The sequence below is a fragment of the Penicillium daleae genome (assembly GCF_028827525.1).
Source record: "Penicillium daleae strain IBT 16125 chromosome Unknown utg000006l_segment0_segment0, whole genome shotgun sequence".
NCBI lineage: Eukaryota > Fungi > Ascomycota > Eurotiomycetes > Eurotiales > Aspergillaceae > Penicillium > Penicillium daleae.
In genome coordinates, this window is record NW_026623154.1 from 2369182 (window position 1) to 2382800 (window position 13619).

The 13619-nt window shown below is 43.4% G+C and overlaps 2 protein-coding genes across 2 annotated transcripts; both read right to left on the reverse strand.

Annotated features, from left to right (window-relative positions):
* Positions 1 to 7301: 7301 nt before the first annotated feature.
* N7458_006576 (2-oxoglutarate and iron-dependent oxygenase domain-containing protein) lies at positions 7302 to 8430 on the reverse strand (the record flags this gene model as incomplete). Its single annotated transcript, XM_056909958.1, has 5 exons — positions 7302 to 7429; positions 7541 to 7610; positions 7830 to 7928; positions 8128 to 8296; positions 8348 to 8430. Coding segments are annotated over 5 exons (549 nt in total), but the record flags the coding sequence as incomplete, so codon positions are not given.
* A 2903-nt stretch (positions 8431 to 11333) lies between these two features.
* Positions 11334 to 13289, reverse strand: N7458_006577 (uncharacterized protein; the record flags this gene model as incomplete). The annotated part of the gene is made up of 5 exons (XM_056909959.1): positions 11334 to 12077; positions 12110 to 12877; positions 12917 to 13030; positions 13058 to 13091; positions 13135 to 13289. Coding segments are annotated over 5 exons (1815 nt in total), but the record flags the coding sequence as incomplete, so codon positions are not given.
* Between the last annotated feature and the right edge of the window lie 330 nt (positions 13290 to 13619).

Sequence of the window (13619 nt, forward strand, 5' to 3'; positions counted from 1 at the left end):
GTATCGCGTCTAGCGATTCTCGTTAGGATAAACCATCTTCTCCCGCTTCCCCATACCTATTTTAGCCACGGTGCACGGAGTAAGCGAGTTTAGTTTTCCTTGGCTGTTCAAATCAACAACTGAACTAATCGAGTCAAAAGGGGCTTTAAATTCATTCTATTACATAGACTATTAGATTCTTAAGGTTAATCACTAGTTCGAGAGATAGGACAAAACTCACCACCTATGGTTAGTCTGTTTAAATACCTTACACACAGGGTGCCTAACCTAGCCACCCTATCGATGAACAGAATGACAATCGTTATTTTATTGAAGTTTGCATTCATTTTGAACTGACTCTCGCCTTTAAGGACAAGCAGCCTTCTAGGAGTGAGTGGCGCGGCAAATCAAAACCTGTATCTCCATCGACGGGTAGTGGTAGTGAGCAGATGCTAAGAGACAGAGTGTTTCACATCGAAACAGGCTAGCCAATAATGTTATGCCAGAACTTAGCTAAGCAGAGTCAGTGCGATAAGCGCGCGACGGTAGGTGATTCTCACCCGCTTTCACCCAGCTTCTCACCCTATCTATTACACACTTACCCTGCTCACCTCGCACGTGCTCCCTACGGTGTTTTCCATGCAGACGTGGAAATAATCCTCGCTGATATCGCCTCACTACTCGATCCAATAACGACTAGCTAAGGATAGGAACACTATTCGCAGGCTATTTATGTGTATCACCTATATCCACTAGGGCGCTTAGCTCTCGAGGGAATAAAGTGTAACAGCGGTTACGCTCATCTACGCCGGCAAAAGATTCATCAGGGCGAGGTAATCTGCTAGTATACACTCTGGCGAATAAGGATCCTCGTTTGATGGTATATCTCTGTCTGATAATGGTCGAAATTAAAGGCGTAACTGATCGCGTTGACTACAAAGACAGGAATCATGAAGAATGCACGCTCACACATAATATATCCTATTTTAATGCTAGTTACTAGTGTCATCCTTACCTAACTATCGCTGTGCAATATTCGCTATCGCCTTAGACCGCACCATAGCCTATTAGCACTTGGAAATATCCGGAAGAAGCGTTGTAATAGACGGTAATGTAATACCTCGTGTTGATGTCGCTACTCTTCTAAATTCTTTACCTTTGCAAACGTGAGTATGTCAAAAGTGTAAAAGAGTGTAGCTCTCAGGAACGATTCACAGGAGCCATTAATGGAGGCTACCTCCTTAATGATATGAATAGATTGTCCTAGGAGCTTACATGCCCACCAACTACCTTGCTTGGTACCACATCCCGACAGCAAGTTTGAACCGCTTAGTAAGGCCAGCCAAAGTTAACTATGTGGCCCGGATGGCTGGGCCATATCCAAATTCCATTCAGTCAGTTAATTGACGGTAACCTTCTTAAAATCATAAATTATTTAATTTCGAGAAGAGCATGGAATGCTTTACATATTATTAAATCATTCAAAGTACGCACATTCTTGATCAATACAGTGATATTCGAAATCAGTTTTACCTCCAATCTCTCGCTCTTTATTTCCCAAGGCCCCACATCTAGCGCACTAGTCCGTATTAGGAGATCATTCCGCCAACCTTGTATTTGTCAATGTACCTTCGATGAGCTGGGGTAAATTACAGTAATCTCATCTCTTAGGAATGTAGAATTTACAGTGACACAGCAAAAGTCTTAACACCCCTGGCCCTAAATCATAGAATTACATAATATTCTGCCTGTCGAAATATCCACCCAGGATCTGCCAAGAAGCCATTATAACATCATTATCAGGCCAAAAATTACCTTTCTTACTAGCAAATTGCTTATAAAATTCTAAATTAGATTTTAACATGTGCTTTAGCTATTTTAACCGCGATATACAAGACTTGGTGAGCAGTTTTGATAGGCGGTCAAGTCTTTGGAACGGGCGGTGTGATGGGCGGGTCCCAGGGGTGTTAAGACTTTTGCGGTGTCACTGTACTTGGTTCCTACACTACCCGCCTCCAAATGTCGGGCCCTCACCGCTCTCACCGCTCTCACAGATCAATTGCCTCCCTGGTGTGTGCTACATGGTTTCTTTTACTCTTTTACTTTGTTACTCTTTTACTCTTAAGTTGCCACTATTGGCTCAAATATAGTCTTTCTAATTCCTGAGAAAGGTCCAAAAAGTCCTCCTTATTAGTGTATATTTGCTATGCTGTGTTGAAAAAGTTAGGACCATATGCCGCTTTTGCTAATCCTGAATTCTACCTGATAAATGGAACTGATGATTTCCTTAGTATGGTTGAAATTCACTTGTCCAGAGACCCTACTTTTATACCAGAAATTTGGATCGAATATGGGGTCGGCGTTTGTGTCATTTTTCTACGATCCTTCATTCGAATAAGAACCGTGGGGTTCAGAGAGTTTCAAGGCGACGACTATCTTACTATTCTAGTATGAATTGTGTTACCTCAACTGAATTTCTATTCCCTTCTTACTAATTGATCAAAAGGTTGTCGCCTTATTCACCATGGATCAAACTCTCGTTTATTTCATTTGTAAATGATGCTCTTTTGCACCCTTGAGACCTGTTTCATGCTTATAGCGCGAAGATAGGACAGGGACCATCCTTGAAATACCGCCAGATATGGCCAACCAGTTATCACCTAGCCAGGCTGCTACCTTTATCCACGGTGCAAAGTGTGAACTAGCTGCCTGGTACTCGTATACTGGACTAATTTGGGTTTTGAAGGCATCAATGCTATTTTTCTAGTAAGTTTTCCCATATCAGCGCCACTCACAGGAAGCTTGTTATTGACCGTGTTTATAGCAATCGGATTTTCTATGGGCTTTGGCAGGAAAGATTGGTGAAAGGGCTTGCGATTGCTTGTACCGTCACATATATAGCTGTCTTCCTAACCATCACATTTGGTTGCTGGCCGTATGCACCCACGGTTTAACATTTCATGATATCTGTGAGGCTGACTTGGTTGAAGCATTTCAGACAACTGGAGGATCTACCCTCCCCCATCTAGTAAGCTGCACTTTATTTCGAGAATCATTGAAAAGTTCGATCTATTCACATGGTCTTCCAGGACAATGTGGTTTAAAGGTGCAGAATCTTATTGTCACCTGTGTCTTAAATGTGATGTACGTATAAGCTCCTTTTATTTCTCTTCCCTGTCTTCCATTGCTAATAAAAGCATAATAGGACTGATGCAGCATTGTGAGCCGATTCCAATCCCCCAATATCTATTTGATATACCTTTCTCATAGACCCCCAGGCTTTGCCTTCCTGTGCCTCTATTGTGGACACTGCATGTCCCTTTAAGAAAGTCAGTATTAACGTCATTTCATGCTTCTGATCATTTAGTCACTAACATCTCCCTTTAGGAAACTTGTCGTCAGTATATTCCTCAGCTCTGGGATATTCGTTATATCAGCTTCAATCATTCGTACGAGCGTTACCCTCACTGGAAAACCATCCTCGTTCCTCGTCAATAGCTGGGGCGTCCGAGAAACGTTCGTTGGAATCGTGGCCGTGAACACTGCTATTCTCGCCCCGATTCTGCGTAGAGCTTTTTGGACTCAGGGTTCCTATCAAATAGCTATTAGACAAAGTAGGAATGGGCACAGCATGAGATACTCGAGCTCTGGACAATAGATGTGAACAGGGGATAAGGGAGAGCAGAACAGCCGCATATTGACGTCTTATGATGTGTCAAGGATTAAGATTTCCTACGGGTCACATATAGGGCTTTTACCCCTACTTTTATGACTTCTCTGATATAATGTTGTTAATCTGACCTAAAAAGAGACAGATAAATTAATCAAGGTCATGTCATTATCCGTGGTAAGATTTTATCCCTTACCACGGGTCGCGTGCCGACGAAGGCCCTTCTTGATAAGAACCAACTTGATGACAGTAACACCGAAGAGAGCCAGATACTTATTCCCATCCTAATGGATACTGTCGGCTAGCTGTAATGCTTGTCAAAAGTTGAAGCCGCTCAGTGAATCGGTACGAGATGATGTTCTCGGCTTTCACGAGCTTTCCATCTTCAAGAAAATTAGGATGAGATATGGTTGAATGTAAGAAGGGTTGAAAGAGAAGGAAGAGGTATTTAACAAGAACTTGTTGGGGAACGAGATACTTGCAAGTGCGGGCCTAGAGCATGGCAGATGACAACGCGCGGGGCTAGCATTCAAACTTCTACCAGCAATCAGGAATGACGGTACCACAGCAATAACTCAATTTTCGTTCCTAGTCAAAACAGCGCAATCTAGCACGGGTCGCTAGGGAAGACACTCAACTTGACTTAGGATGTTCGATCTAGGTTTTGCGAATTCTTCGGTGATGTGGAGGTGATCTGAAATCGAATATTACTGTAGGGCTACCAGCGCATTTGCAAAGGCTTTCCATCGCACTGTCCGTGCCAAGATGTAGTCGGCCGATTGACGTGATAATGATAACATGAGAGGTAAGAATAGAGTAGCAGAAGACAAGAATACTGTAATTTACCCCAGCTCAGCGAAGGTACATTGACAAATGCAAGGCTGGCGGAATGATCTCCTAATACGGACTAGTGCGCTAGATGTGGGGCCTTGGGAAATAAAGAGCGAGAGATTGGAGGTAAAACTGATTTCGAATCACACAGTACCAATGCGCGCCCAAGGTCCAACATGGCAATTGAATCAAATATTATCCCCGGATTGAGCACGCGACTAAGGCTTGTATTGTCGACCTTGATTTATTCAGTTTGTTGGTGTGGATAAGGTGAATTACTGGAGTAACTGAGGTAGATTTAGCACGCTTTCTTTGCTTTATCCGGCAAAAGGGTATATAGCATCCGACATATCCTACGAATATACTTCGACAGACAGGGCACTTCTTCGGTGTTTCTAGGTTACCTACGCATGACTCACAAATCATGTGCCCACATAAAATTGTCATCCAGCGATCTAGCTGCTTGTAGCAGATCTTGCATTCTATAATAAGCCTTTTCCTTGCTCGGAAAGCTCTTGTTACGCCTTCTAGTATCTTTCCCTCTCTAACCGAAGCTTGTCTTGAAGTAATTGATTTTTCTCTTCTAGCCGTTGTAATTTATAACTTGTTGCTTTCCGAAGCTCTTCAAAAGCTTTATCCTATTCCATTATCAGCAAAGCAGAAAGGAAATCTGGCGAGGAACTGGTTCCAAAGCAGACAGCTCCTTTATTCTAGTTCTTTTACGTTTATAGGATATCATCGGACCCGCTTCATCATTGATTGATTCAGCAATCAAGTTTTCAAAGTCCTAGTAACTATAATCGCGGCCGGGTACCCTCCAACCTCGTGAGCTACTCGGCTCTACCCTTAGCAACTCCACGTTATTAGCTATCACAATCGTGTTAGAATAGCTACCTATAGTGATTATCATCGCCATATTTAGGAGTTAAGGGGGTTTCCTAGAAGCGGGATTATAAGGGGAAAAGAAATATCAGAGCATACAGCCTATTAGAGGAAGCCCTCTTTATACCTAAGTAACAATTATAGTGGAGAGAACCCCGTGTAATCGGATATTCCCGCTATAGCGGCACTCTAATACACTAAGATGTTGTACCGATACGTCTTCCTATCTTAGTTCGAGACTAGCCTATCGCGTAGTATACGCTGCCCGGAAAAAATTTCTTTACAGACAGCCAAGCGGCATAAGAGCACCTAGCTAGCCAGAAATGCCTCTATCTAGCTTAGCAATAAGCAGTTAATAACGTTCTAACGGAGCTTAGGTAGATTCCTGATTATTAGGAGATAGTTAGCGTTTTATTCTTGATTAAAGATACTAATTAGGCTAAGGGAGTATATGTAATTAATAATAGGAGAGAAATATAGCAGCCCCGGGAGAGCAGCGGAGGCTATATATTAACAACTAGGGAGCAGGAAATAGCACGTCGTGCTGCTGTGACTTCTTAATTAGTCATTATTGATACTATAGATAGGAACGTCTCCCTATAGTCCCCATAATTCACAATGGACATATCGTGGTAGGACCGTGGTACATTGTGATAGACCGGTATCTGATAGTAAGGAGGATAGTAGCTCTTATAAGTAGACGTTAGCAGGCAGGAGATAACTAGTAGTGGCGGGGCCGACGGATAATATATACTACCGTGTTCGAAATCAAATTCCCTTCGTCCACTCAGAAAATCATTCTCCAGCCCGATCCTAAGAAGCGCTAGTGAATATTCAGGTTAGCTGCAGATCGTGGCGTGTATATAATACAGTCACTATTCGTATTTGTTTGGAATATAGTACCTACCCCAACAATCTTTATGCCCGTAGACTGAAGTACCATGTTTTAAACACTAATAAACAGTGCCCTGAAAGAACGTAGTAAGAGGAAGGGTTTTAATCAACACGGATATACGTATACGCGAGACGTTGCAAAAAGACATAGCTTAACTATATATAGACTATTTTGCCACGCACGTCTGTCATTCGTCTTTATAGTCCCCCGTACCTGCATTATTATCGCTTTCTTCAGACTAGATCGTCTTAGCTTAGGGTTGTAGGGCTATTTCTGTATATTCCTATATATTTCGCTGCTTTGATTGCTTCATCATCTGCTTGCCTCCCTCTAGTTTATTGCAACGCTATACTATTTATTACTACTCGGACCCTGTCTTAGTACTTGTTCTCCTCCTTTCCCCCCCTTCCCCCAACCTTGCTTTGCCTTATTGATCTAGGACGCTATCTAATTAGCTCTGTCTAACTGTGGATGCTCAGTCCGTGGGGCCACAACTATTAAACCACCGAGATATCCTGCTTATCGGCTAGACTGCTATAATTAATAGTGTCCTAAGACTAGACAACTTTTATTCCAGAACAAACGCATAAAGTAAAATACGGCATATTACACGAAACTGGTATATAGTATTCCTGTTACACTCTATATCCACCGTTCCCTATGCCTTGCTATCCATAATTATCACTATCTCGAAGCTAGAATTATACGCATAATATGATATCGGGACTACCGGCCTCAACGTTACACTTTATACATAATTTAATACAAAGTAAGTTATTAACTACGACTTAAGTGGCAGACGCAGCTAAATATAGTAAATAGGTAATTAAAATCATTCGCAAAAACTTACGAAGATTCAGTAATAGGTGAAAGATCATAAGTATCCTTCCACGATACTATCTAAATCACCTAAGCCTCCCTACATAATCTAGCATTATCTAATAGCTTCATTTTATACTGATCTTTCAGCAAATTAGCCAAGAGATCAGGATACTATCGTTTTCCAAGTTCAGGGTAGCTCGTGATTATATTTGTTAGAAGAGCCTAGCTAGCGGAGCCTTTAAAAACCTCAACAAAGAATATCTCTGCTTCGGACTTGATATCCTTCTTACGTAAACCCATAAGGCGAGACGGTAATTCTAGCAATATATTCTCCCGAGTCACTTCAAGAGCTAATATTTAGAAGAATACAAAGCTAAGCCGGGTACCGAGTAGAGTATTACCTGTTCCTTGATATTAGCTTGACTTGAGATTAACTCGATAAGTAGTCGCAACGCAAATACCTTGTATAAGGGTTTCTAGTAACTGGCTAATATTCACCACAAGTGTATTCGGGATAGGAGGAGCTAGGATCTATATTCCATATTTATTCTAAACCTCTAAACATAAATAGCCCGTCCTCTAGAGAAGGTAGGTCAAAAAGCTAGCGTCCTTATAGGCCCTAACACCTTAAATCTCCGTCTCGGGAGGTTATAAAGAGTCTAGTAGTCGATAAGCACTAATTCTAAAGGAACTTATAGGAGATTCACCCTAGAGTAGCTTAGTAAAGGTAGCTATATCTAGATCTAATACTTCGGTAATTAATAGGATAAATTCGTTTACTAAGGCCTGTGTCTCCTTAAGGTACGCTTCGATCGCTAGCCGTAGGCCCGGTATAGTTACTTTAGGAAGCTACTTTACATTAGAGTAATCAGTAGGTAAATAAACTTTACACTAGTTAGCGGCTATACCTAATTAGGTCCTTAGAGGTTAAAGTAGATCGGTAAGTTTAAATTCGGGATAGGTGCCTCAAAACCGACCTTCGAATCGCGTTAGTATTAACTAACATAAACTTTATATTTTAATCAACTCTGGGGCTTAGTGATTAAACACACAGTAAATATTTCTCGCTAATCGCTTTTGTCGCCGTTTTCTCGGTCCCCGAACGAGCGTATCCACGGAAGTGCTTACTATTAGCCACGTCTACCTCTAGCTTCTTTGCTATTAGGAGATCGAAGAATACACCCGTTGCCTTTATAAGTCTCTCCCGTAACTCTACTCTAATTAGAGGATTCTAGAGGTAGAAGAAGCTAACGTTGACGAGTATATACCTAAGCGCAGCGAGAAAGCAGTATTTTGTGATAGGGGTCCTTATATCATTAAAGTCGATTAAAGGGATAGAGATAAAATTTACCGCTATTTTAAAAGCTCGAAATATATAAGGGAACAATTATTAAAAGATAAATCTCAGGTGTTAACTAAAAATCTCGTCGAATATACTACATAAATCACGGGTTTTTTATATTGCACTCTCTTCTACATTAAAAAAGCGGTTCGAAAAAGCGGTCAATCAGATCTTTACCTCCCTACTAAATAGAGTATAGTATATAGTAGATTTTTGCTAATGCTTTCATCTTATATAACCTGCACTATCATTATTAGCCAATAAATATAGTAGGTATAGAACTAGATATTAAATTTAGAGAGAGGGCTATACCGGGTGCAAATACAAAAGCATCTTAGTAAAACTACATAGAGAGATATCAACTTGACTTACTATAACAATCCTGTTAAACAGTATCCGCAATGAATATTATTGATCTACGCCTAGTTATATAACAGCAGTAGTAACACGATATATATATATATACTCAGGGGACAGTATATATACCTAGAAATAGATAGCAACCTACAGCATTAGCCAGCCACGCGATATACAGTGTTTTGTGTGCTCTGAAATAAAGCAACGCAAGGAATTAGCACAGAAAGGATATGACTCGCCATGAGCTCGCGCCAGGCAACAGCCCTTGCCCAGCTATTAGGATAACAAATTCAAACCTTCTCGTGACGTCTAGTGTTACTCCCTAAAGGAAGGCGAATGAAATTCCGTGTGTGAGAGCGGGCGGGCTAATAAAAGGCCCTCTAAAGCAGACAAGGCGGCCCACGTCATAATAGTCTATTAGCCAGCCTACGGAGCAGGATTATAGCAAGTCACGAGCCGCGGCCGTAAAATATACACATACGTATACACGTATCTAATTTCCGCCCGCTTATCAAAAATACCCGTCCGTCTTTATGTTTTAACTTTCGTTCCTTTTCGTTTTAGGGCAATAGCGTACGGAGCGCGCGTCTCTAGTAACTATATTATATACAAGCCACGATCCGCAGCTAGTCCGAACGTAGCCTAGCGCGATTTAGGATAGGGTTAGAGAATTACTTTCTAAGTAGACGCAGGGGAATCTGAATTCGAATATGGTAGTACACTGCTGCGTGAGCATAACTCGCTTATCTTGGTTGTAGTGATCGTACGAGGCCGGCCACTCTACAGGCGGCTCCTGCAATATATATACTGTGGCTTCCGCCGTTAACCCTTAAGGGTACGGGTGTGGTTACTGATTTAGGTTAGGCCGAGACGTCGCTTTGAGCGGTAATATAGACTCTAGGTATAATTGCCCTAGAGATGCTGAATTAGCAATACGCCTCTCCAGATCTTCTATTCGCTGCTTCAACTTCTTGCCCGTTGCGATTAAAACAGGCCTATGAGCGAGTTACGCCGCATCGGGGAAGGAGTTCGGATCTATTCACGATAGTGCGCTATCCGATTTTGGATCCGACGACGTTCTACCAAATCTAAAATTTTGGTCTAGTCCTCGCTAGGGTTCGCGTTAGGACCGAAGGCACTGCTATTACGATGACATATAGACTGAAACTTTGCGGGCATCGTAGGAGCAAGAGCGATCCATTTTGGGATGCGGGAACAATACAAAGACGAGGAACAAGGTGAGATGAACGGAAATAAGGTCAGGAGGAAAGGAGAAACAGGTACTGTATCTCTAAAAAGTTGGAGAGAGAGCTAGAAGTGGTCCCTGGGAATGGATATTTTAAGGATTATATACACTCCGAAGTCACAACATATACATGTACAGACATCCCAAACAAATTGAGTAATTAGGAATTGACCATCTCTATAAGTGATGTTGAACAACTAGCATGCAGTACATACCGGCTTAAAACGAGGTGAAGTTATAGTTAGCGAAGAAAGAGAAGAGACCGGAGATAACTTAGTTCTTTACGTTGCTAATAAGGTACAGTGGCGACCGTTATTGCATTCCATATGGGGAAACATAGACATACTGTTTCGAACCCTAATCACATGATATGCTAAACCCGAATCGAATTTACGTAAATTACTAAGTTTGTATATACGTCGTAATGATACCTGATTTTGTATATAACCGTAGACTACAAGGTCGAGACCTAGACGACTCGAAGGCTCCATGCAAACCGAGCAAACTAGAAGACCGTTGGCAATCTCTCCCCCATCCCTCCGTTGCTTCACTGCAGAGGGTCCAGTGCTGCCCTGGGGTCCATCCCGGGTCTAGTCAATTAGCAAGACTTGACGGTAAGATATATTTTATTTCGTGATCACCATCGCTTATCGCCATGTGGCGGCTTTGGGTCTTCATTAGGCATTAGGCATTCCTTAGCTAAGCCTTGCAACCGCATGAAACAGTGAAGACCACTCCCCAGTCGTCCACCGGATTTTTCCACTCGGTCCACCATGAGGACTTCTCATACCTCCCGTGAAGTTATCCATGATTATAAATCTCGTACTGACTTGTCCTCTAATTGCTACAAAGATTATGGTGAACAGGTTCCATACAGCAATGCTGGCATTCCATAGGCGCGGAATCTCGGAGGCCGTCACACCTCAGCTGCGGTGGAGAATGGATCGTTCCTTCCCGCCTGAATTCATCGATCGAATCGACCTTCCACTATCCACCCTCCGCTTAAACGGTTCGTCGGCGATGAGTTTCATTCTAGGGTGGTCCTAACGCCAAGTCCATGATAAAGCCTATCTAGGCCAGACGCAGCTAGACTGCTTATCAACCCTGCCCGTCAAAATGGACATGGAAAGTAACTAACAACATCAATACTAACTAGACCTTGAATTACGCATCTTGCAAATACGCTTCCTCTTACTTGCTCCCCCTATCACGCGCTCCAAGCTGTAGGAAAATGTTCGGAAACGAATATCTATTAGATACTGACGAAAAATTCCGGGGATTATGCACAAATGTTTAGCTCTTCGGTTTCCTATCTCAGCAAGGTTTCGGCATTTGACATAGTATAAGGATGATTAGGCCCGATGGTGTGTTTCTGCTTAGCTAAGCAATCTCTTAGCACATTAATAGCATCTGAAGTTTTGCCGGAAGATTTCCAGGTAAAAGCAAGATTAGCCATGCTCGTCAGCGTGTCGGGATGATCCTTGCCGAGCTTCGTCTTGCGAGTCTCCATCACCTGCACCTCTAGCTTCTCAGCCTCCTCCCATCGACCTTGGTTCCTATACGTCGACGCCAGGTTGGCCATGCTCGTCAGCGTAAAGGGATGATCCTTGCCGAGTTTAGTCATGAACGCGTTCATGACCTGCACAAAGAGCTGCTCGGCTTCCTCCCACCGGTGCCGGTCCTTATAAGTCACCGCCAGGTTATTCATGCTCACTAGAGTGTCGGGATGATCGTCGCCAAGTTTCGTCTTGCGAATCTTCATGACCTGCACAAAGAGCTGCTCAGCCTCCTCCCACCGGCGCTGGTCCTTATAAATCACCGCCAGGTTATTCATGCTCACTAGAGTGTCAGGATGATCGTCGCCGAGCTTCGTGCCGCGAGTCTCCATCACCTGCCACCCTAGCTTCTCGGCCTCCTCCCATCGACCTTGGTTCCTATATATCGCCGCCAGGTTGGCCATGCTGACTAGTGTCTCAGCATGGTCCTCGCCGAACTTCATCTTGCGAGTATCCATCACCTGCATAAACAGCTGCTCGGCTTCCTCCCACCGGCCCTGGTCGCAATACGTCGATGCATTATGAACACCGTGTTGTGTTCTCCGATTGAAATCAATGAAAAGTTGCAAAGTGTTGTTATATTATCTTCAAAGTGCTGATCTGAGTCAGAGTCAGACGTACAGTCTCCCTCCTCTTCATAAGAGCTGTCCTGGGTCCTCTCTGGATATATATTGCTATTGTTTTCCTGGCCTCGCCAGAGTCGGAGAATGCTCTCTGGAATTCCCTGTCGATCGAAAAAGGACATGAGACTAAGTAGGCCTGTCGCTGACGGTCTTACACATTGAATATAGTCAAAGGATATTTGCCATGCGAGTAGAATGGAGTTCTTAGCCTCCCAGTCTCGGTAAAGAAGGCCTGCCTCGTAATCGAGCAACCTTACCGCCTCCTGATCACTCTTTCGGACTTTTTCTAGGTACTGTGATACCGAGAAGCGGGGTGAACGATGCGTGATATAGGCAGCGGCTTGTACAATCGCAAGTGGCATAAATTCAAGTGCCTCCACTAGCTGCATCATGTTCTCACACTCCGTACGCATGTTCAGCTTCTTCTGTAGGAGCTCTAGCGCTTCAGCCTTGTCTATTGGTTGCACTTTGACGTGATTCTTGCAATCGGCGATGTCCAGAGCCACCGCTGCATTCCGACTTGTGACTAATATAGTGCTATATGAGCTTTCGAGCAAGTATCTCAGCGGTGGCTGCGTCGATGCACTACTTAGGCCTTTTGCTTGGCTCTCCCTATTGATCATAATAGATTTTCGAAGGAGCTCGTTATCGTCAACGTTATCCAGGACAAGAATCTATTTTCCTATCCTTCCGTCTTGAAGCCAGTTCCCGACGAGTTGGAATATATTCGCGTTGCGGTCCTTACGCCCAGGAATCTTGACTCGATCCGCAAGATCTCCGAGGCTTTTCTCGTAGCGGGCAGCGTTGCTCGTATGGATCCAGAAAACCTAGGTGTCGGTCGATTGCTGTCGAACTCGGTGGTAGTATTCAGCGGCAAGTTGTGTTTTCCTATCGCGTAGTCAGCATTGAACGGACCCGTAGGATGTGGTACCCTGACCCAACGCCACCGAGGCCGACGAGAACTATTCTGGACCCCGCGATCGTGGCTTTCTGGTGAATTTGGTCAAGGAGTGCATCGCGATTAACAAATTCTGGGTCGCGCGGGAACGGAACCGTCGAAATAGGCTCTGGGTGGGGTTCTGGTCGGTCTAGGAAAAGAGGGAAGTCCTGTTAGTTGACTTTACCCAGACCAGATTTGAGGGACTTTGGAAACCCACCAGCTGAAAGATATATTGACCCGTGATTGATCCCAACCTGGGACCCTAAATTTCCGTTGCTAAACGAAATAGAGGTCATAGCTTAGCATACCATGTACACAATGTTTGGGTGTTTGCAAGTTCAAGGTTGCGAGGAGTGTGAACGGACGATAACATGGTGGGTGTGGGGGTGGCTATTTTTGGACATGTAAAGGTATATGAGTATACTTTTATCTTTGTTACTATACAAACCTGGAACAATTGTTTTGATTACGGAAGT